The sequence below is a fragment of the Heptranchias perlo genome, chromosome 13, assembly GCF_035084215.1.
Source record: "Heptranchias perlo isolate sHepPer1 chromosome 13, sHepPer1.hap1, whole genome shotgun sequence".
NCBI classification, from domain to species: Eukaryota; Metazoa; Chordata; class Chondrichthyes; order Hexanchiformes; family Hexanchidae; genus Heptranchias; species Heptranchias perlo.
The window spans coordinates 11996448-12020774 of NC_090337.1; the positions used below are offsets into that span (position 1 = coordinate 11996448).

General features: G+C 43.0%; 1 protein-coding gene across 6 annotated transcripts in view; it reads right to left on the reverse strand.

The window, feature by feature from the left end:
* Positions 1 to 24327, reverse strand: part of LOC137331279 (mediator of RNA polymerase II transcription subunit 12-like protein) — a 482895-nt gene that overhangs the window by 450907 nt on the left and 7661 nt on the right. For all 6 annotated transcript variants that reach the window (XM_067994976.1, XM_067994975.1, XM_067994977.1 and 3 more), the window contains exon 3: positions 7582 to 7686. In XM_067994976.1, coding sequence (XP_067851077.1) covers positions 7582 to 7686 — 105 coding nt within the window. The remainder of the gene's footprint in view (positions 1 to 7581; positions 7687 to 24327) is intronic.

The window sequence follows — 24327 nt, forward strand, 5'->3', positions numbered from 1 at the left end:
CCCCTCGCAATAAAGGCTAACAGACCATTTGTCTTCTGAACTGCTTGCTGTCAACTTAGTGATTCGTGTACAAGGACACCCAAATCCCTGAGTATAGCACTGGGACCCATACACTGCCATTTAACAGAGATCCTGAGTGAAGGCCGTGTATTTAACATGGAAAGAACACAGTCTAAGAGGTAATACGGGTCTCACAGTGTCTGGGAAATACTGACACTCCTACCCTACAGCTGTCAATCACTGGTCAGACAGGGTAATTCCATTCAGATCAATCTCTTCTCTCTAGGCCAAAGGTCGCAGATGAGCTTGGATTCAAAGACAGCAAATTGGAGCTTGGTTCTGTCTGATGATGTGAGATCAGCAACATACACTGAACAGAAACAACCCCACCCACCTCACCCAGAGGGGTTTAAAGACTGGGCCCAAGTCCTCTGCTGCCAGAGTTTCTCCTCAGGGTCCCATTCCTGGGATGTGGAGAGTGATAGGAAAGGCTGGAAAATAACGACATTGCACTCACTAAGGAATGAGCTTCAGCCACATTAGGGTGGGGGATATGGTAAATTCGGGCACACACAGTGTTTTACCCTTTACTGAATTGAGCAATTGAATCTTCCTTCATTTCAAAGAGACTAGTAAATACTAATGGTTTAATATTTATTGAGGTGTTAATCCGTAGCATGGATGGATGCTCCTTTAATGTTGCTTTTATAATACTGTGCCAGGTTCAGGAGAGCAGCACTGCAGTGGTCCCCTGGCACGACTGATTATAATTCCTTCCCGCACCGTTACACATCAGATGCTGGGCAGAAGCAGAACTAACCCATTTAGCTCACAGGACCCACACAAAAAAAAAAAAGCAGGTCTCCACTGTCGTTGAAAAAAGCAAATCGTGCAGTTTATATTTTGTAGGTGTCAGCCATGGCTCAGTGGTAGCACTCTCGCCTTGAAGTTAGAAGGTTGTGGGCTCAAGTCCCACTCCAGGGACTTGAGCACAAAATCTTGCCTGACACTCCAGCGCATAACCAAAGAAGTGCTGCACTGTCAGAGGTGCCGTCTTTTGGATGAGACTTTAAACCGAGGCTCCGTCTGCCCTCTCAGGTGGACGTAAAAGATCCCATGGCACTATTTCGAATAAGAACAGGGAAGATCTCCCCACAACACCTTCCCGTGCAAGCGCAAGAGATGCAACGCCTGCCCTTTCACCTCCTCCCTTCCCACCGTCTAGGGCCCCAAACACTCCAGCGATTTACTTGTACTTTTTTCAACTTAGTATGATGTATTCGCTGCTAACGATACGGTCAGCTCTAAATCGGGGAGTCCAAATGCAGACTGGGTGATCGCTTTGCTGAACATCTCCACTCAGTCCACAAGCGCGACCCTGACCTTCCGGTCGCTTGCCATTTTAATTCTGCGTCCCATTCCCACTCTGACTTCTCGGTCGTTGGTCTCCTACACTGTTCCAATGAAGCCCAACGGAAGCTCGAGGAACAGCACCTCATCTTTCGATTAGGCATTTTACAACCTTCAGGACTCAATATTGATTTCAATAACTTCAGATCATAACCACTACTCCCATTTTTTTTGGACTACAGGTACTGGTAATGGTTCTGCTGTTGCTATTTACAGCTCCTCAGGACCTTTCCTCACTTGTCCCATTACCACCCTCCCTTTTGTCATTTGATCACTCCTGCCCTCCACCCTATCAGAGACCTTCCCTTTGGTTCTTCCCTCCCCTCCTGTGCCCGGCTCTGTACTTACTTAAAAACTGTTAAACCTTTAACTTCTTCCAGTTCAGACCTGAGACATTAACTCTGTTTCTTCCTCCACAGATGCTGCCCGACTTGCTGAGTATTTACAGCATTTTCTGTTTTTATTTAAGATCCCCCCAGTGTCTTGGCCAACTTTAATCCCTCAACTTTGCTGTTTGTGGGGCCTTGCCGAGCGCAAATTGGCTGCCGCATTTTCCTAAATTACAGTAGTGATAGCACTTCAAAAAAAGTACTTAATTGGCTGTAAAGCGCTTTGGGACGGCCTGAGGTTGAGAAAGGCCCTATATAAATGCAAGTCTTTCTTTCTTTCTTTAAATGAAGCAGACAGCAAGAGAATCCACAACCCAATGGATAGAGACAGTACAAACGGTCCGATCCTGTACTTAAGGATATTGGGATAAACACTCAAATTATGACATGATAATATGAGCAATGGTTAGGACCACTGGTTTATGGTGACTGAATAAGTTAAGTACTGTTTTTATTATGAGATATTGGGACACAGTCAAGGGGTGGGGGGGGGGGGGAATAGTTTAAGCACATTATAAGAGCTTGCTTGATTGCTTTAAAGTCTGGGTGGAATTTCTGAGACCTTCTAAAAATTGGCTATGTTTTTTTCTACCCTTCGCTTTCCGTCTCTCCCTCTCCACCACCCACCACCCACCCCCCATCAAGAATTAGTATTACTAGCATTTGAGAAAGATGGTGATCACCGATGTGCCCAGTGCTCTTCTCAACCTTTTGTGCATACTAATCCATTGGGCGTAAAGTGCTTTGAGACATCCCGAGGATGTGATGAGCTACTCTATTTTTGCAAGCTGTATCTTCAATTCGTATGTTTGCCACTAGCTACAGTTTTACAATGTAAAAGCACCGTTTTCAGTAAGTCCAAATGAGCATCATACGTCTACCTGTGAAATCAACTCTTCCAAAGGAATACAAAGAATAACCACAATGGCTGATCTTAAAGGTTCGATGGTCTACTTCAGGGTCAGGTGACCATCAAGTCCAAAATGTTCAGTTGGCATTATTTCCACAACCAACATTAACTCAATAATGCCAATCAAAAAAAAAAATCTAGTTTTCAATTTCATTTTTGTAACTATTACATGCTCAATAAATTGGAATAACTCGCCATCATCAAGGCCATTCATTTTCAGTTATCAAAGAACAACTGGAATCATGAAATACAATCTCCAAATATGAATGAAAATCCCAGAATCTCATAATAAAAACAATACTTAACTTATTCAGTCACCATAAACCAGTGGTCCTAACCAATCCTTATATTATCATGTCATAATTTGAGTGTTTATCCCATCTCCAGGATTATGATTCTAACAAATGCACAGTGTCTCCTGTTAAGGGTATAATGGATTTGCTACAGTTTATTTATAACAAGCTAACTTTGTATACTTAAGGGAAAATAGATTTAAAGTGTGCCATACTGCAGAAATACAGTTACACCTTCAGGTTGTGTGAAGGATTTCGAACAAAGGCCTTCACTTTGTTACTTAATTTGAAGTAGAATTCATTTTGCCCCCAATTTACAAATCGTCCATTCTGCAAGATATTTTCTACCTCCGACATAGGAACAAAACAAAACTATCCTGGAGGAGGGTTGCCACAGCTTTTGGGACACTGTATCATCACATATCCTGTTGCTCCCACTTTGCAGTACAATTTACAAACCTGCTGCTTTACATTTAGTATATTTCTGGACCATTTGAAGAGTTGTTGAGGGTATATTACTTACACTGACTACTCGAAGCATGTGAACAGTAAAAAGTGCAGACAGCAAAAACAATTCTCTATGTACTTACAGTAAACAGAAACACATAGCACGTAATGTTAGTTGGAAAGAATCTGGGCTTTTGAAATGAGAAGCTTCAGTACAGTAGATTGCAAGATTTCACTACCTAGGCACCAACAATTGGAGAGACATTAAGGGGCTGACAAGGAGGAGGGAGATCATTTTCACAACAGTACTCGAATAGGGAAGCAGTTAATGGTCAGTTTTAAAACCGTACAAATTTACAGCAAAGAAGGCTATTCGACCCATCAGGTCTGTGCGTAGTACACCAGATGTCATTAAATTGATAGTGGGCTAAGGTTGTAATGATTAAAAAGTGTATTTTACCCCAGGGTGCCCTAATGGCTCAGTGAATAAATGCATCATACACTGTGATTCTGCCAAGTACAATTGCTGGTCTGTGCTGAATGAGTTCTCAGCCGAGATATTGATTGAGGCACTACATTATTACCACTCAAATCTTTTTCCACATTTTCAGTCCTTAAATCCAACACTGGAAAGAAAGAATCTGCCAAGGTAATTCGAGTCACAGATCTAACTGTGTCATAATTAAGGTTATGAAGATTAGAAGTGTTCAAACTACAGCCCCTAAAGCCTCGGCAAACCAACACACAAAGCCAAAGCACTTCAATCCTATTTGTGCTTTTATTTCTTACTGGCTGGTTTGTCCTGTTGAAATTTCTCAGGCCTGTGGAGGTTTGCAAGGTGTCTGCCCTCATTGCTGTTGGCAGGCGGTTGAACAAATCCTATATCAGAACACCGAGTTCCATTAGTATCAGCAACATGAGATATGTGCAAATTAATCAGAACGATAATTTAAACTTCACATGAGCCCCTTCAACCTCCCAACTCCGAAGATGCAGAGTACACACTCGCCCGTGCAGCCACAAAGACAAAAAAAAACAAGTGCACGCTCCTGTTTGTTGAACCAAATAGAACCATACAGCACAGGAGGCCATTCAGCCCATCGTGCCTGTGCCAGTTCTTTCAAAAAGCCATCTAATTAGTCCCACTTCCCTGCTCTTCCCCATTGACCTTTTCCTGCTCCTGAAAACTTTTACATTTCCGAGTGCAGCGTATTCCCTGATTGTAACGTTTTGAACAGCAAAAATGCAATTTGTATTGAAGAAATGAGATTGGGGATGTTAAATGGAGGTAATTTATTCAGTCTGTAAAAAGTGACAAGCTAATTCCCTTGCTATTTTATATGCCTGTATTGAAATCCATAAAAAATACAACTGTATTTTTTTGTAAACGAAAAGCAGATGCTGGAAATCCGATGGAGGGTCCACACCTGAAACATTAGGTTTCAAATTATGTGGGGTTTTGATAGAGTAGATAGGGAGAAACTGTATCCATCGGCAGGAGGGTCGGTAACCAGAGGACACAGATCTAAGAGAATTGGCAAAAGCGCCAGTGGGGAGATGAGGACTTTTTTTTTAAACTCAGCGAGTTGAGATGATCTGGAATGCATTGCCCGCAAGGCTGGTGGAAGCAGATTCAATTGTAACTTTCAAAATGAAATTGGAATTTTAAAAAGAAAAAAATCTGCAGGGCTAAAGGGAAAGAGCTGGAAGGTGGGACTAACTGTGTAGCTCTTTCAGAGAGCCCGCACAGGCATGATGGGCCGAATGGCCTCCTTCTGTGCTGTATGATTCTATGATTAAGCTTGTCTGTTCTCTTCACAGATGTGACTGACCTGCTGTGGGTTTCCAGGACCTTCTATTGTTTCCATGTACATTTTGTGTTTGATTTTCAACAATCTCTCCACCTATGCATCTATTTTTTTTCCCAAAAGTTATTTTAGGATTTACTGTTGTAATCTAATTCTCAACAGTTCAGCTTCTAAATCAAGCCAGATATACGTAGGATCAGAGGCTGGTTGATCCTGAATTCGTAACTTTCAACTGAAACCGGCAAGGCAGGATACTTCATTTTTAATAAGGGCTAAACCAAATTCTGACCACACAAACCAACAGTTCCCTGGAGTTGTAGATTACAAATGTTGAGTTTAACAGTCAGTGGTTAAAAAAAAACTTTTTTTTAAAAAAAAATAATTCAGTAGGCACAGCGCAAATTCGGAGAGTTTGGGGCTCTGGATTACAGCAGTGCAATAGCATAGAGTCATCAGCACACACAAGAGAAAACTAATACAGTCAAGAGCAAAAACAAAGAAGGAATTTAACGCCCTTAATGACAGAGGGAGGAAAACTGCATCTGTCAGCTTTCTAAAAAAAGACGTCTTAAAAGCATAATGCAACAAAACCTCATGGTTGAAAGTTAAATTTAACTGTGGCTGTCTTCCCTTCAGCAAGAAAAAAGGGGCATATTTGAAATTGTTCTGAAAATAAAATTCTGCCAAAAAGAATATCTGTCTTTCAATGCATTTGCTAAACCTTCACAAGATAAATATTACCTAGGAAGGTCATGCAGCCAATCTTAGCTCATCCATCTAAAAATACCTACAGTCACCCCCCTATCACAGCTACCAGCTCTTTCTAAAAGGACTCCCAAGGCTTTCGACTCCACTGACCTCAAAGTCAGAGAGAAATGTGCACACAGCTGTAGATACGGGGCTGTATTTTTATAACTCTTCATTTGTGTGCGAGTGCTAATACAGAGCTGATATAATGCGATCCAAATGTAAGAATTTAAAAATACAGTTTCTGCCATGGTAATGTTCACATTCAAAAATTCAGATTGTACCACCTACTACCACAGATGTTCAGGTACATTTGTGGGCTCTTTGCCTGAGAAGGGGACTTTATATCCCAAAATGTTTAACACTTTTTTTTTTAAAAAGGACAGATTGTAATCCATTGCGATCTTAGCTGGGCAGCAGTTGAGTGTTCTAATTGGCCACAGCACCCCAGCCTGGGTGGGAGTGGGTGAGGTTAAGAATCAAAAATAACACGACCAATGTCACTCGTCTTCATATCTCCACTACATTGGGTATGAAATTAGCTCCTTTTTTTAAAAAAAGAGCTTTTCTCGCTGATAATTTCAAAGTAGCACAAATTTACGCATCTGCCTCCTTCACCTTACCCAAATCTTTCATGAAGAGTGAAAAAGAGCATAAAGCAGGCACGTTTGCACTTTTGTTAAGAATTTACACCACGTTAAAACACTGACGATGAGAAGAGAACTCTTTATACCAAGTAGAGGTGTTGAAATCTGTTTTGAAAAACCTAACCAGTAAAAAGCATCCCACTAGATTCTTTTTTTTAAAAATTCATTCATGGGATGTGGGCGTCGCTGGCGAGGCTGGCATTTATTGCCCATCCCTAATTGCCCTTGAGAAGGTGGTGGTGAGATTCTAAAGCCTGAACTAACAAGTGGTGCAGGGTTTCAATTAGACAGCCAAGGGAGGGGGAAAAGTAGTTACTTTCAGACAAAGAAGAGTCAAATAATGCAACACTGATGTTACAGTACAGTAACCTGCATCTATTATTGCAGTACAAAAGTTTTTTAAGATTTAAATTAATTCCTCTCTCCCAACCAGCAAATGAGTTCCAACATCATCCAATAGTGACTTGAACCTAAAAAATGTTTTGCTTCTTTAATTATTCTCTCATGTTTCTTTAAAGTGTTCAGAATTTACGATATACATTATTCATAAGAAAATTCACCCAAGGCAGCAACAACCCATTAAGTGCCTCTGACATAGAATTCTTCACATTTATGCGTTTAATATTTCCTCCAAACTGTCTGTTAGCAAGCAAGTACAGCACGACTACGAAACACAGGCCTAAAGACTCAGTGTGTTTATCCAGTGATTAGCTGTGCCAAGATTCCATCAATAATAAAACAAACCTTTATCCTGTCCTCAAAACCTTCTTTTTGACGGGGTGCCTGTATGATGGGAACTGGTAAAAGGCAACGGGTTAAATGTTATGGATGTGAGAAAATCCGCTTGGACCATTAAGCCCAATCCTTCCAACTACCGCAATGATTTGCCAGCTGTCAGATCAATTTGACTTGAACAGAGGAATCCCTTACCTTTGCTGGGTTGATAACGATGTTCCTGGCTGAGCCATGTTCATCTCCAGAGAAAGCAGGCTGATTATTAAACCCCTGCTTTACATTCACTGCAGTCAACTCATCCTGTAAAACAAGAGACAATGGGTCAGTTCAACCAACTCAAGTCTGATGAATGCTACACTGATGATTGCACGGTTAACCTCTCAGTCTACAGCCTTAAGCCAGGACACATCTGACCAAGAGTTCAATGGTCAAGGATATGGAGACCACCTTTATACATATACCAATCCATTTCTTTAGCAATGATTGCATTCCATGCTATTCCAGCTGTGCCAAAGAGCATGTCTTTGTGGCCCCTTGAAAAAAGCTGCTGAATTACAGCATTCTTGCACATAATAAGAACCTGGATCTTTTGTTACCTCTTCATGCAGTCAGGTTTATTCCTAAAATTTTAATACAGCATAGTTATTTACACAACACACTAAGCTTGGCCCCGTAATTCCAGAACACCCCAGGAATATCCACGCTGTGCAACAGGAAGATCGTTGGGCCACAACAGACTTGCTCTTCACACACTGTCCCATTTTTAATTGTGGAATTTGCAAAGCTGCGCTTATATATCTTTTGTTGCCATACAACGCCCTTAATTTTGTGGGCCTTGCTAGATCTGTTAGTGGGTTATACTGATCTGAATAACAAATCAAACATGCCTAAGAAGCCAGCGCATATTTAATGATATCAATGCCTTTAAAGTTCTAGCATGGTAATCATCACTATATAATGTAGAGTTATCACTGTATCCCCAGCAAAGAATAGGTCCATTTGACAAAGTTAGATACATTTCTACCATCAAGTCACCGTCAAATTCAAGTGCAATTTGCAATTCAAGTAAGTGTAGAACAAGGTCCTGCATCAGTACATCAATGACGCACCAGAGAGCTGATTGCTTCTTACAACATAAAAACTGGTGATACTCAGTCTCTTCTTTTGATGAAGTGGTTACCCTGCACATTCCCTTCAACACAAGTGCACAATAACCATCATCGATAGAAGACATTCCCTAGAGTTGCATAAACTACCATGCTCTTTCATTAGTCTGAAGACATATGAACTTCATTGAGAATTCACAATACAACAGTTTTTAAAAACAGCACATACATTATGCAACACCAAACACATCACCTTTTGTACAAGTCTATTATTACAATGAGTGGTGTACAATCACTACAGCATCCTTTCCCCGTCATTCAGCCTTACAACCCATTGAGATCTCTGCACTCCTCCAAATCTGGCCTCTTGCACATTCCCGATTTTCATTTCCACCATTGGCGGCCAAGCCTTCAGCTGCCTAGTCCCCAAGCTCTGGAATTCCCTCCCTAAACCTCTCCACTTCTCTCTTTCTTTATGTCGCTCCTTAAAACCTACCTCTTTATCCAAGCTTTCGGTCACCTACCCTAATATCTCTATGTGACTTGGTGTCAAATTTTGTCTGATGACACTTCTGTGAAGCTCCTTAGGACATTTTACTACCTTAAAATTGTTAGTGTTGTCTCCGTGGAGCCAAATAACTCATTATGTACCCCACCAAGGTGATTTCCATTGACAATACAAAGTTTGCCCTCCACACTGTAGGTCAGTCTCAACACCTGTAAACAACTGCTCCAAAAGGATGAGGAAATCCAGTCACACGAGCACCAGATTATTCTTGGATGGGAACAATTGGGAATTTGATATGATCTGCCCTAATCATATCATTTTAGTTTTTCTCTGTCAAAGTCAGTAAACTGCTTTGGAGGTATCCTACTTTTTTTTTAATTCATTCATTCAAGGGATGTGGGCCTCGCTGGCAAGGCCAGCATTTATTGCCCATCCCTAATTGCCCTCAAGAAGGTGGTGGTGTGCCGCCTTCTTGAACCCCTGCAGTCCGTGATGAAGCTTCTCCCACAGTGCTGTTAGGTAGGGAGTTCCAGGATTTTGACCCAGCGACGATGTAGGAACGGCAATATATTTCCAAGTCAGGATGGTGTGTGATTTGGAGGGGAACGTGCATGCTGCCCTTGTCCTTCTAGGTGTTCGAGGTCGCAGGTTTGGGAGGTGCTGTCGAAGAAGCCTTGGCGAGTTGCTGCGGTGCATCTTGTGGATGGTACACACCGCAGCCACGGTGCGCCGGTGGTGGAGGGAGTGAATGTTTAAGGTGGTGGATGGGGTGTCAATCAAACGGGCTGTTTTGTCCTGGATGGTGTTGAGCTTCTTGAGTGTTGTTGTTGCACTCATCCAGGCAAGTGGAGAGTATTCCATCACACTCATGACTTGTGCCTTGTAGATGATGGAAAGGCTTTGGGGAGTCAGGAGGTGAGTCACTCGCCACAGAATACCCAGCCTCTGACCAGCTCTTGTAGCTACAATATTTATGTGGCTGGTCCAGTTAAGTTTCTGGTCAATGGTGACCCCCAGGATGTTGATGGTGGGGGATTCAGCGATGGTAATGTCGTTGAACGTCAAGGGGAGGTGGTTAGATTCTCTCTTGTTGGAGATGGTCGTTGCCTGGCACGTGTCCTGCGCGAATGTTACTTGCCACTTATCAGCCTAAGCCTGGATGTTGTCCAGGTCATGCTGCATGTGGGCACGGACAGCTTCATTATTGAGGGATGGTGAATGGAATTGAACACTATGCGATCATCAGCGAACACCGCAACTTCTGACCTTATGATGGAGGGAAGGTCATTGATGAAGCAGCTGAAGATGGTTGGGCCTAGGTCACTGCCCTGAGGAACTCCTGCAGCAATGTCCTGGGGCTGAGATGATTGGCCTCCAACAACCACTACCATCTTCCTTTGTGCTAGGTGTGACTCCAGCCACAGGAGAGTTTTCCCCCTGATTCCCATTGACTTCAATTTTACTAGGGTTCCTTGATATCACACTCGGTCAAATGCTGCCTTGATGTCAAGGGCAGTCACTCTCACCTCACCTTTGGAATTCAGCTCTTTTGTCCATGTTTGGACCAAGGCTGTAATGAGGTCTGGAGCCAGGTGGTCCTGGCAGAACCCAAACTGAGCATCAGTAAGCAGGTTATTGGTGAGTAAGTGCCACTTGATAGCACTGTCGCCGACACCTTCCATCACTTTGCTAATGATTGAGAGTAGACTGATGGGTAATTGGCCAGATTGGATTTGTCCTCTTTTTGTGGACAGGACACACCTGGGCAATTTTCCACTTTGTTGGGTAGATGCCAGTGTTGTAGTTGTACTGGAACAGCTTGGCTAGAGGCGCAGCTAGTTCTGGAGTACAAGACTTCAGTACTACAGCTGGGATGTTGTCAGGGCCCAAAGCCTTTGCTCTATCCAGTGCACTCAGCCATTTCTTGATACCACGTGGAGTGAATCAAATTGGCTGAAGACTGGCTTCTGTGATGGTGGGGATATCGGGAGGAGGCCGAGATGGATCAGCCACTCTGCACTTCTGGCTGAAGGTGATTCTGTGGCGGCAAGACAAACTTTCATTCTTATTTATAGAATTAAACGTGCTATTCCTGGTTTGATGAGCATTCCAGGCATCTTTCAAGGCCGCTTATAGTCACCACACAACTCAGTTGGATTTCCCCATCACCAAGTCGCCGTTCTTTCATCGTCGCTGGGTCAAAATCCTGGAACTCCCTACCTAACAGCACTGTGGGAGAACCTTCACCACACGGACTGCAGCGGTTCAAGAAGACAGCTTACCACCACCTTCTCAAGGGCAATTAGGGATGGGCAATAAATGCTGGCCTTGCCAGCGACACCCACATCCCATGAACAAATAAAAAAAAGTCATATGAGGACAAGAAACAGACCAAGTCACACAATCAGTAACAGGACTCTCACCATTTAAAGCTGGTAGAGTAGAACCAGAAAGGCAGCCTCTTTTAGATTCTTTCCAAGTCAAGTACTGATCACCAGATGCACACAACTTCTGAGATACAGAGCTTCCCAAATCTTAGTTTCTTAACTAAAAACTTCCAGGACTGTCCCAATAACTCAGTAGGAAAATGCAGTGCCCAGTCTCAGGACATTGCAAAAATGCTTTACAGCCGTGAATTACTTTTAAAAGTACAGCCTTTTAAACTGTAACAAAACCTCAAAACAAGTCTGGATCTGAGGGGGAAACAACTGTAACCAACTCAGTATTGGTTGAGACTTAATTTCAAAAAGAACATCTTTCTTTGCTTTGTGATCCCAATGGAATAAAATAAACCAATGTTCATTTAATTACCATTGGTTTATTTTATTCCATTTAAAATCAGTTAAATCAACATTAAAGAAATAATTTTTGATGAAATTGAATTTAATCAATTCTTTGAATGCCAAATTAATGAGGCAAAAATAAGACAGTTTAATTTTAACCAATTAATCTGCCCACACAAACAGGGTTGGTCGGGGGAGGGGGGGGGTTAATTCCTTAACTAACACAGGTTAGTGACCCAAAGGCTCAGTGGGTAAGTGCACTGCCTGAGACAGTATTACAACATACAGACTAGACAAGCTCCGGTTTGATCCAGAGGCTGATTTTGAGTTAGCCAATTTCAGGTGGGGTGAGTGCATTATTGGCCTCAGTGTCCCCAAGCTAGGGAAAGAGTATCTGCTTCCGATTACTCTCCAAGTCACCCCTTGGCTGGAAGTACACATTTGGACATAGAGTAAGAAAAGAACTGGGCTTGTATGTGATGCCCTCCACAGTCCAACAGCCACTCAACACTGACAATCTCGGCTCACACATGAGGAATGGCCAATTGGGTGAGGTCCTTAAAACCCACCTCTTTGACCAAGCTTGTGGTCACCTCTCATAATATCTTCTCCTTTGGCTCAGCATCCATTTTTGTCTGACAACACCCTGGGGTTTTTTTCTATGTTAAAGGCACTATATAAAAGCAAGTTGTTGTGGTGATAGTGCTAATGGAGGAGTGCCCGCACCTACTGAGCCATAATCAAGTGGGAAGTACTAGCCTCGAGTGAATTGGAGCAAAGCTAGAAAGATCGAAAAAAAATAAATGCAGGTTAATTTGGGAATAAAGTGAACGTTACTTTGGGAATAAAACACTTTTGTGGTGTGCAAATTTCATACATCAGTATCCATTATCTTTCCACAGCAAGGTATTCCTCAACTATCAATAATTATAATTGAAAGAACATACAGGTTACACATATTGAATACATTTTAAAACCTTATAGAAACAAACAAAAACATTTATTTCAAATGGTCAGAGTGCAGTTCAAGTATTCCATGCATTTCAAAATAAAACTCCGGTATTTTCCTGAAAAGCCGAAGTTTATGTTTCTCAAGAACTTCTACCCTTTGTCTCTCAGATAATCATTTTTATATACAATAAGCTTATGAAAAAAGTCATAGATCAAGAAGAATGCAGTGGACTTGTTTAAATTCAGACACTCCCAGAGTACATTAGAAGAAACACAGTAGATGTTTGAATTTGGAAAATAGCAACTTTCCCTCAGGTCTCCACCCAGTCAGGGCCCAAAGAGCGGATAACTTTTCTTAATGGCTTCTGCTCCTATTTGCACTTGATAGTGTACACCTCAGTTTTATCTGCTGTTCTCTACAACAGCATGCAACAAAGAAAGCTCCAAATGAAGAAAGGACTTGAATTTATATAGCACCATACCAAATCCCAAAGCATTTTACAATCCGATTCGTTTGTAGTGCAGTTCCTATTGTTATGGCAATGTATGCACAGCAAGATCCCACAAATATACAGCAGGTGAATGAATGTCCAGATAATTGAGGGGTTTTTTTTGGTGGCAAGAACTCCCTGCTGTTTTTCGAGTTGCACCGTAAAATCTTTCACGTCCACACGAGCTGGCAGATAGAGCATCGGTTTAGCATCTCATCCCAAAGACAGCAACTAACCCCGCCCCCCCCCCACCACGCCCGCCTCCTCCTCCTCCTCCTCCTCCTCCTCCCCACCAGATTGCAGCACTCCCTCATTACTGCATTGAAATATGAGTTTAGATTATGTGCTCAAATGTGTAGTGGGGCTCAACGTGGGGCAGTGTGAGGTCATCCACTTTGGACCCAAGAAAGATAGATCAGAGTATTTTCTAAATGGTGAGAAGATAGGAACTGTGGAGGAGCAGAGAGATTTAGGGATTCCATGTACACCAATCACTAAAAGCTAGTGGTCAGGTACAAAAAAAATTAAAAATGCTAATGGAATGTTAGCCTTCATCTCAAGGGGGCTGGAATACAAAGGAGTGGAAGTTATGCTTCAGTTGTATAAAGCTCTGGTTAGATGACATCCGAAGTACTGTGTTCAGTTCCGGGCACCGCAGCTCAGGAAGGATATGCTGGCCTTGGAGGGAGTGCAGTGCAGATTCACCAGAATGATACCAGGGCTAAAAGGGGTTAAATTAGGGAGGACAGATTGCATAATCTAGGCTTGTATTGCTTTGAATATAGAAGATTAAGGGGTGATCTAATTGATGTGTTTAAGACAATTAAAGGATTAGATAGAGTAGACAGAGAGAAACTATTTCCTCTGGTGAGGGAGTCCAGAACAAGGGAGCATAACCTTAAAATTAGAGCTAGGCCATTCAAGAGTGATATCAGGAAACATTTTTCACACAAAGGGTAGTGGAAATCTGAAACTCTCTCCCCAAAAAGCTGTTAAGGCTGGGGGTCAATTGAATTTCAAAATTGAGATTGATAGATTTGTTAGGTAAGAATATTAAGGGATATGGAGCAAAGATGGACAATGGAGTTGCAGTATAGATCAGCCATGACATAACTGAATGGCGGAACAGGCTCGAGGGCCTGAATGGCCTACTCCTGTTCGTATGCTCCTACGTAATGGGGCGACAACCTACAACGTTCTTGATTATATAATGATTACTTGGACTTGGGTGTACAGGGCACAATTTCAAAATTTGCAGATGGATGACACAAAACTTGGAAGGGTAGTAAACAGTGAGGAGGACAGTGATAGACTTCAAGAGGATATAGACAAGCTGGTGGCATGGGCAGACACGTGGCAGATGAAATTTAACGCAGAAAAATGCAAAGTGATACATTTCGGTAAGAAGAACGAGGAGAGGCAATATAAACTAGAGGGCACAACTCTAAAAGGGGTACAGGTGCACAAATCGTTGAAGGTGGCAGGGCAGGTTGAGAAAGTGGTTAAAAAAAGCATACAGGATCCTGGGCTTTATAAATAGAGGCATAGAGTACAAAAGTATGGAAGTCATGATGAATCTTTATAAAACACTGGTTCAGCCACAACTGGAGTATTGTGTCCAGTTCTGGGCACCACACTTTAGGAAAGATATGAAGGCCTCAGAAAGGGTGCAAAAGAGATTTACTAGAAAGATTCCAGGGATGAGGGACTTTAGTTACATGGATAGACTGGAGAAGCTGGGGTTGTTCTCCTTGGAACAGAGACGGTTGCGAGGAGATTTGATAGAGGTATTCAAAATCATGAAGGGTCTAGACAGAATAGGTAGAGAGAAACTGTTCCCATTGGTGAAAGGGTCAAGAACCAGAGGACATAGATTTAAGGTGATTGGCAAAAGAACCAAAGGTGACATGATGAAAAACTTTTTGTTTTACACAGCGAGTGGTTAGGACCTGGAATGCACTGCCTGAGAGAGTGGTGGAGGCAGATTCAATCATGGCCTTCAAAAGAGAACTGGATAAGTACTTAAAAGGAAAAAATTTACAGGGCTACGAGGAAAGGGCGGGGGAGTGGGACTAGCTGGATTGCTCTTGCGTTGAGCCGGCACGGACTCGATGGGCCGAACGGCCTCCATCCAGGCTGTAACCTTTCTATGATTCTAAAAGCAAAAGGTGCTTCCAACTGAGCCAAGCTGAGTAATGTTTTGATGTTCCACCACTTTTGGTGTGAAATATGAAAAGAACTGTTCTTCCCCATGTCAATATAAGGCCACTTATGGCCACCCTAAAATACTTCATTGCTTCAACCTAATAAGCAATTTCAATCTGAGCAAGTTTGAAACCAATTTGCATATCCCCACATTTTCAACCGTACTATAACTGCAATTTTTTTTTAAGCCACAGAATAAAACATTGAATGCTCTACCTCAAATGGTTACTAAGGCAGAGGCTACAACATCATTTGAAAGAGAAATAGATAAGTATTTGAAAATGAAGACTATAGAATGATACAGCACAGAAAGGAGGTCATTCAGCCCATCGTGCTTGTGCAGGCTCTTTGAAAGAGCTAACCAATTAGTCCCATTCCCCTGCTCTTTCCCCATAGCCCTGCAAATTTCTCCTTTTCAAGTATTTATCCAATTCCCTTTTGAAAGTTACTACTGAATCTGCTTCCACCACCCTTTCGGGCATTGTATTCCAGATCACAATAACTCCTCATCTTGCCTCTGGTTCTTTTGCCAATTACCTTAAATCTGTGTCCTCTGGTTACTGACCCTCTGCCATTGGAAACAGTTTCTCCTTATTTACTCGATCAAAACCCTTCATGACTTTGAACACCCCTGTATTAAATCTCCCTTTAACACAAGAAATAGGAGCAGGAGTAGGCCATATTGCCCCTCGAGCCTGCTCTGCCATTCAATAAGATCATGGCTGATCTTCGACCTCAACTCCACTTTCCCGCCCTATCCCTTGATTCCCTTAGTGTCCAAAAATCCATCGCTCTCAGTCTTGAACGTACTCAACAGCTGAGCATCCACAATACTTTTCTGCTCTAAGGAGGGCAACCACAATATATAAAAAAAACAGGGAAAAGGCTGGGAGAGAGGAATAGAGTAGATTTTTTTTTATTTCAAAATAAACGTTATTTCATAAAATTTAAGGATACACACAATTCAATGTAAATACGCAATTACAATTCAAAACAATACGGATCGTACACACTCCGATCCTGTCATTACAATTCAAAACTCAGTAAATATCTTCTAATACATTTTGTACAATACAAAGTGTGGTGGCCTTTTCATAGAGCCTTTGCATAGGCCGCACCTCGCTTCAGTGCGTCCCGCAGCACGTATTCCTGGACCTAGCAGTGTGCCAGTCGGCAACACTCGGTCGTGGACAGCTCCTTCAGCTGGAAGACCAGCAGGTTTCGAGAGGACCAAAGAGCCTCCTTCACCGAGTTAATGGTCTTTCAGCAGCAGTTGATATCTGTCTTTGTGTGCGTCTCGGGGAACAGCCCCTAGAGCACAGCGTCCTACGTTACCGAGCTGTTGGGGACAAACCGGGACAGATACCGTTGCATCTCTCTCCAGGAGCCTCGAGGGCAGCTTGCAGTGCTGAGATTCCATGTGCTTTGGAAAGACTGCACTGGAAGGGCCTTTCTCACCACCATCCAAGCTACATCCTGGTGCCTGTTGGTCAGTTCCGGCAACGAGATGTTCTGCCAAATGGCATCGAACATCTGGTCGGGGAACTGCCCAATCGGATCCACCCTCTCCTTTCCGTGCAGGACCCCAGAACATTCTGTGTCGGCCAGTGTCTGGTGCCTTGTGGTGGAAGGGGTTCCTTCTCAGGAACTTCTCTACCTGAGACAGGTTGGGGGAGGGGGGAGTGGCGGTCCAGCTGGACGGGACGTCCTGCGTCTGCTCAGCCAGCATGGCCAGACCCAGTCTTCAGTGCGGTGGACAGATAGAAACTCAGTACGTAGTGACACTTGGTGTTTGCATACTGGGGCTCTACGCACATCCTGAGGCAGCCACACACAAAGGTGGCTATCAGGATCAGAGTGGCATTGGGGATGCCCTTCCCCTACTTTGTCTGGGGGCTTGAACGTGATGTCCCCGCAGGTGCACTCTACCTTGGACCGCCAGACAAAATGGAAGATAGCTCGGGTGACAGAGACGGCGGAGCAGCGGGGATTGGGCCAGACATTGGCCACGTAGAGCAACACCGCGAGCACCTCACACCTTATCACCAGGTTCCTGCCGACCATGGAGAGGGAGTGCCCCCTCCCGCATACCAAGCTTCTGTTTGGCCCTGGCGATCCGCTCCTCCAAATTCTTGGTGCAGGCCTGGGGCCCCCCCAAACCAGATTCCCAGCACCTTCAGGTAGTTGTACCTGACGGTGAAGGGAACAAAGGATCCGGTCTCCCACCTGCCAAAGAACATGGCCTTGCTCTTACTGCGGTTCACTATGGCCCGAGGCCAGCTCGAACTGGTCGCAGATGTCCATTAGTCTGTGAACCAACCGCTGGTCGGGGCAGAAGATGGTGATGTTGTCCACGTACAGGGAGGCCTTAACCAGAGAGCCTCCGCTACCTGGGATCGTCACCCCCAATACCTGCGTCCTTCCTGATAGATGCAGCAAACGGCTCGATACAACACACGAACAAGACTGCAGAGAAAGGACAGCCCTGCCTGACTCCAGATCTGATCGGAAAGCTCTCCGATTACAGTAGATAGCTCCAGTTGATAAGCTAGCACTGGTGCAACGTGCCGTTCTACCTCCTCTGTGCTGTGATTTCTGTGATTCTATGAAACACTCATTTATATAAACAAACAATCAAAATATTTAGCATTGAATAAATAAATGATATTCCCATTTCCACTGAGTAACAGCAAAGCATTCTCTACCAGAATTGCTTGATGTGACATTTTTTTAAAAAGCATAAAAACCTGACAAACTACTTTAATTTATAAACTCATTGTACTAATTTCCATGCTAGGTGATTCAGACGGATATTAAAGATTTTGTGGCACCACTTAAAGATCGGGAAGTTTCCCCCACCTCCCAGACAACATTCCTCCCTCAATCACCACCACCAAAATAGATCAACTAGTTTTTCATCTCACTGCTGTTTATAGGATCTTGCTATGCACAAGTTGGCTGTTTGTTTGCTTGCTTACATTACAAATGGCACTGCACTCCAAAAACTAATTCATGTACATGGAATGCTCTGGAAATTTCATTTAAAACCTTTGTTTTAAAATATGCTTTAGTCAACTCGGAGTTACATTACATTTTGTTCAGCCTTCCTCACAATAGCACCAAGTCTCGTTCATCCATCACCCCTGTGCTCACTGGCCTACATTGCCTCCCGGTTCACCAATGTCTTGATTTTAAAATTCTCATCCTCATGTTCAAATCCCTCGATGGCCTCGCCCCCTCCCTATCTCCGTAACCTCCTCCAGCCCTATGTTCCTCCAACTTTGGCCTCTTGTGCATCCCCCACTCCCTTCACCCCACCACTGGTGGCCGTGTCTTCAGCCATATAGACCCTAAAGCTCTAGAATTCCATCCCTAAACCTCTCCACTTCTCTCGCCTGCTTTAAAACCCTCCTTAAAAATCTACCTCTTTGACCATGCTTTTATAGTCACCCCTCCTAATATCTCCTCCTTTGCCTCAGTGTCAATGTGTGTCTGATTACAATCCTGTGAAGCACCTTGGGACATTTTCCAATGTTAAAGGCACTACATAAATGCATGTTGTTGTTGTTGTTGTTGTTGTGACATGGAAACTGGAGAAAGTCAGCAATTTGTTTGTAAAGGGATTCAATGTAGCCAGTTTGTAACAACTACATTGCATTCCAAAAGCCACATGGGAAAAATAACACAAGAGGTCTCAAAACATGCAGTACTGAAGAGAAATAAGCCAATCTCTTTTACTCACCAACATTTAGCACACTCTGTCAGCATCAGTATTCATGAAATTATTTTCTCAGATTGGTTTGTGCCCACATCAGTAATAATTATTACCATTAATACATACTGTTGTGGCACACTATCCTGTAGGGGGTCGTTCTGTTGCCGCTGCTGTTCCTTTGCTCAATCTCTGAAGTACAACTTTTGTGACTTAGTTTTATATATCTATTAAAAAAAATATAGATTTCCAGACAGCTAGAGAGGGAGTGAGGCAGTGAGAATTTGATACTAAAAATAAATGACTGCCTACTGGTTTGTAAATTGCTCACAACAGAGCAAATACACTACCTTATCTTCCAAAATTGATTCAATTCATTGTGCAGTAACATGTTATCTTCTGCCAATAAAAGAAAGACTTGCATTTATATACCATCTTTCACGACCTTAAGACGTCCCAAAGCTCTTTACAGCCTATGAGTTACTTCAGAAGTGTAGTCACTGTTGTAATGTAGGAAACGTGGCAGCCAATTTGCGCACAGCAAGGTCCCACAAACAGCAATGAGATAATGACCAGATAATCTAATTTAGTGATGTTGGTTCAGGGATAAATATTGGCCAGGACACAGGGGAGAACTCCCCTGCTCGCCTTCAAAATAGTGCCATGGGATCTTTTATGTTCACCTGAGAGAGCAGAAGGGGCCTCAGTTTAGCATCTCATCTGAAAGACGGCACCTCTGACAGTGCAGCACTCCCTCCGTACTGCACATAAGTGTCAGCCTGGATTATGTGTTCAAGTCTTTGGGGAAGGGCTTGAACCCACAACCTTCTGAATGAGAGGCAAGAGTGCTGCTGAGCCATGGCTGACACCAATAATTCCATAATGACCACTTGAACAATCAGAGCAGCTTCCACAATCATGGATTTGCATAGAGCTTTATCTGTGTGCTATGCCTATGTACTTCACACAAGAGCAGGCCCGCCAAACTCACCTGCTTCAGCCAGGTGCGTTTTACAGCTTTTCAAACTGGACGAAGCAGCACAGGAAATGTGTGAGATCTTCTCTCTCAAGGTAGGGAAAATATAATAGACGGACACTGTTTAATATTGCTCACTCCAAATGCACCTCCTACTGGTCCATCGTGAAGGGGCACTGATGGCATCAGAGATGGTCAATAGGTCACTCAGAAGTACATGCAGCACAAATGGCACAGGCCCAATAGGAGAAATGATCTCCAAAACATGTATGATGCTCTACTTATCAAATGAGTATCCTCAGAAGTGGGTTAAATTTAGGCAGTGAAAGTGTCAGTAACTCCACCCTCAACCCTTTCCAGTATTTATCATGTTTAACATGCAAAAAATTTACACAGGACTGAATCCCACAATGAAACTGTTACACAGCCCAGTATAATTCTTGTTAGATATAAACTAAATGATATTAAATCTGAAAAATAAGCAACCACTCAATTTACAAGATGACTAAACCCAGTTAGTGACAGTTGCGATTACATTTCACTATATGCTACTTAGAACTGTCTGCTCCTCAGACTCTGGCCTCTTATGCATTCCCCTCTTCCACTGGTGGCCTCACCTTCAACCACCTTGGCCTCACGTTCTGGAATTCCCTCCTTAAACCCCTCCACCTTAACAAAGTTTTCGGGCAACCCCAAGATCTCCTCCTTTGGCTCGGTGCCCATTTTCCACCCCCCCCCCCCTTTTTTTGTATGTTAAAGTTGCTATATGAATGCAAGTTGTTGTTGTATTGTGCAACATGATACAGACTGTATGGTTTCCTGTAATTGGTCCATTATTACTTAATTATAAACCTAAGGTAATCACAATCAGGAATACTTTTTTCATTAATATCACAGAGCACAATGATTGTCGCCTATACTTGTTAGCAACAGAAAAGACTCAAAGTATACAGCGGAATGCAGGATAACAGTGAATTTCCCTCAGAGTGCGTTGGTGATGCTGTAATGCAAGTATGGGGATCTGTTGCTTCTGAAGCTCCACCTAGTGGTAGAAGTGTATCATTGCAGGTGTGACTGTCACAGAATGGCGAGGTTCACATAGAACCATATAGCACAGGAGGCGGCGGCAATTCGGCCCATCATGCCTGTGCCAGCTCTTAGAAAGAGCTATCCAATTAGTCCCAGTCCCTTGCTCTTTCCCCATAGTCCTGTAATTTTTTTCCTCTTCAAGTATATATCCAATTCCCTTTTGAAAGTTACTATTGAATCTGCTTCCACCACTCTTTCAGGCAGTGCATTCCAGATCATAACAACTCGTTGCACAAAACAATTTCTCTTCATCTCCCCTCTGGTTCTTTTGACAATTAAATCTGTGTCCTCTGGCTACCGACCCTCCTGCCAATGGAAACAGTTTGTCCTTATTTACTCTATCAAAACCCCTCAGAATTTTGAACACTTCTATTAAATCTCCCCTTAACCTTCTCTGCTCCAAGGAGAACAACCCCAGCTTCTCCACATAGCTGAAGTTCCTCATCCCTGGTACCATTCTGGTAAATCTCCTCTGCACCCTCTCCAAGGCCTCTACATCCTTCCTAAAGTATGGTGCCCAGAATTGGATACAATACTCCAGATGATGGCCTAACCAGTGATTTATAAAGGTTTAGGGACGTGATTATCAACTGCACGACTTGGGCGTTAAACAGGCAGAGTGGATCGCCTGCCCATTATAGAACCACATCTGATTTTCATTTCCATTGTATAACAGGCGGGCAATCTTCTCAACCAGTATACCACCCAGGTGGTGAAGATGCAAATCTACCGCACACACCACACACACAGTTTACATTGTCAGCCAAGCCACTTGCTGACATTACTGCCTTGTAATTACATCCAAGAGTCCGTTATTTTCTCTACAAGGTTAGATATTAGTTATATTTAATGGTCAGGGAAACATTATGACCAGCACTGTAATGAAGAAAGAAAGTGGCCCATTGGAACCTCCTTTGGGATAGATTTCAATGCCTTTGTCATATTAAGGTCAGCACTGCAAATGAGGCACCTTAAAACAAACCTATCCCACTCGTGTCACCAGGGGTATATACTTATTCATACACTGAATCGCTCCAAAATTCAGGGCACATTGCGTCTGCACAAGCAGGTACAGATGACATGCAAACATGTACACATTGGCACTCCGGAGGAGAGGGGTAACAGTGTCAGACTCACACCAACAAGAGATGGAGCAGTTTCACACTGCTGTGATTTCAGAACCCATTCTGTTTTGAGGCACTGCCCCACTCTGGCTGGAGTTATTTTACAACCAGCACAGGAGTAATCCACCACTTAAGCAGTATTAGCAGAGGCAGAAGAGCTAAATCAGATTGCAAAACTGCCTGCACTGTGCTGGAACATCCATTTTTGTACAACTGGGGTATATTCGGCACAAAAACCCTATTAACAGCACAAGAGTTCTTTGTAAAACAGGTTGGATTGGGGGGGGGGGGGGCAGAGAAAGACAAGAGAATGGACAGCTTTAGGCTATCAAGAGCTTGAAGATTGATGCACACCACAGTGAAGTCATGCTACAACAATAATCAGGCTGAAGGGAGAGTTATTTTTCCAGAATACAATACAGGTACTGCATTTTCCATCAAGCTGAAATAAAACTAATACTCAGAGGAATCATCTGGCATCGCATCATTTCAGTTATCACATTTTGGAATCTCTGTTTGAGCTAACACTCAGCTCCATGCTCAATAACCAACCCCACATCTGAAATTTATCCTCAACAAAAACGTCCAATAAAGCCATCTAAAAACTTTCTTTGTGCATTACACGGGACAACAAATACATAAAGATCTATTTCGAAAACTGAGGCTCAACAACAAAAAGGAATTCGGCCCCCAAACAAAAACGTCTTTTCAACGGATCAGTCCTATCTAGCCACCTTTTCGTTCCGCTCTCCAGAAACACATCCAATTGCTTTTTGAACCCACTTATGTACTCTACTTCACTGGCAGCCTCCTCCACAGCTCTCATTACCCTTCAGGTGAAAAAGAGTGATGCTCTTAAAAAATTTGACCTTTATTCTCATGGTTTATGACATCATCTGAATTCCACAATGCATCATAGTCTTGCAGCACACTACAGCTATCCTAGATCTAACACAGGAGAAAGAGTTCTTCTTCGGTTACGCTAATCAGTTCATTAGAATTTATTGACAGTTATAAAACAATTAATCCACCAAAGTAGTCTTTTATAATGTGTGTGTATATATGTAGATAGATAGATAGATAGATAGATAGATAGATATACATAGACAGAGAGACACATACATACACGACACTTGTCCAATTGGCTCATTCAGATCCCATTCTATACAAAATCTCTGAGGCACTGTCACTGCAAAAGTGAATATTGGAATACAAATTTCAATCTTAAGTTGTGAATCTGAATTTTTATTATGCCTGTAATATTAGAAGTTTGTTTAATGAGGCTGCACGATTTCATATGCACACTTAAACAGGAAAGTTGTCAACATTATTAAAATGGGACAGTTGACATCAGTTGCTGTCTTACAAGTTGTAATTCCACTGCCATTTCATGGGATATGCCTCACGTGGCCCACGCCCACAAGAACCACTCGTGAATTTTCACAATTATGACTGAAATAACTCTAAAGATTGTAACCCCAAAGGATCAATGGGTACGTGCATCATGTGGTGTAGCACTGAAATATACAGACCAGAAGGGTCCCAGGTTTGAACCTTAGTCTCTGCTGAATGAGTTGGCCAGGACACAGTGGGAAGTCCCACAGTTAGGGGGTGGTTTTAAACCCCAAGAACGGGTGGGTTGGGGGCGGGTGGGAGTTGAAAACAGTTGTTTTTTTGGGTTGCAACCACAAAATTTGCATTCCCAATGGGAAACCTGTACTTTCACGTGCCAACATTAAACCCGGAAATAAAGCCAGGATGCGGTCACGACCCAAAATACAACTATTTTCAACTCCCACCCGCTCCCAATCCACCTATTCTTGGGGTTTAAAATCACCCCCTTAGTCTCAAGTACCCTCTCAGCTTGGAAAAGGGGGAAATATAGATCAGCAAGGATTCCTACTCTAGACTACTATCCAGTGACCCCTCCTGGAAAGTGCGCACTTGCAGAACTCCACCCACATCCCCCACCCTATAGAATAGCCAGTTAGTTGAG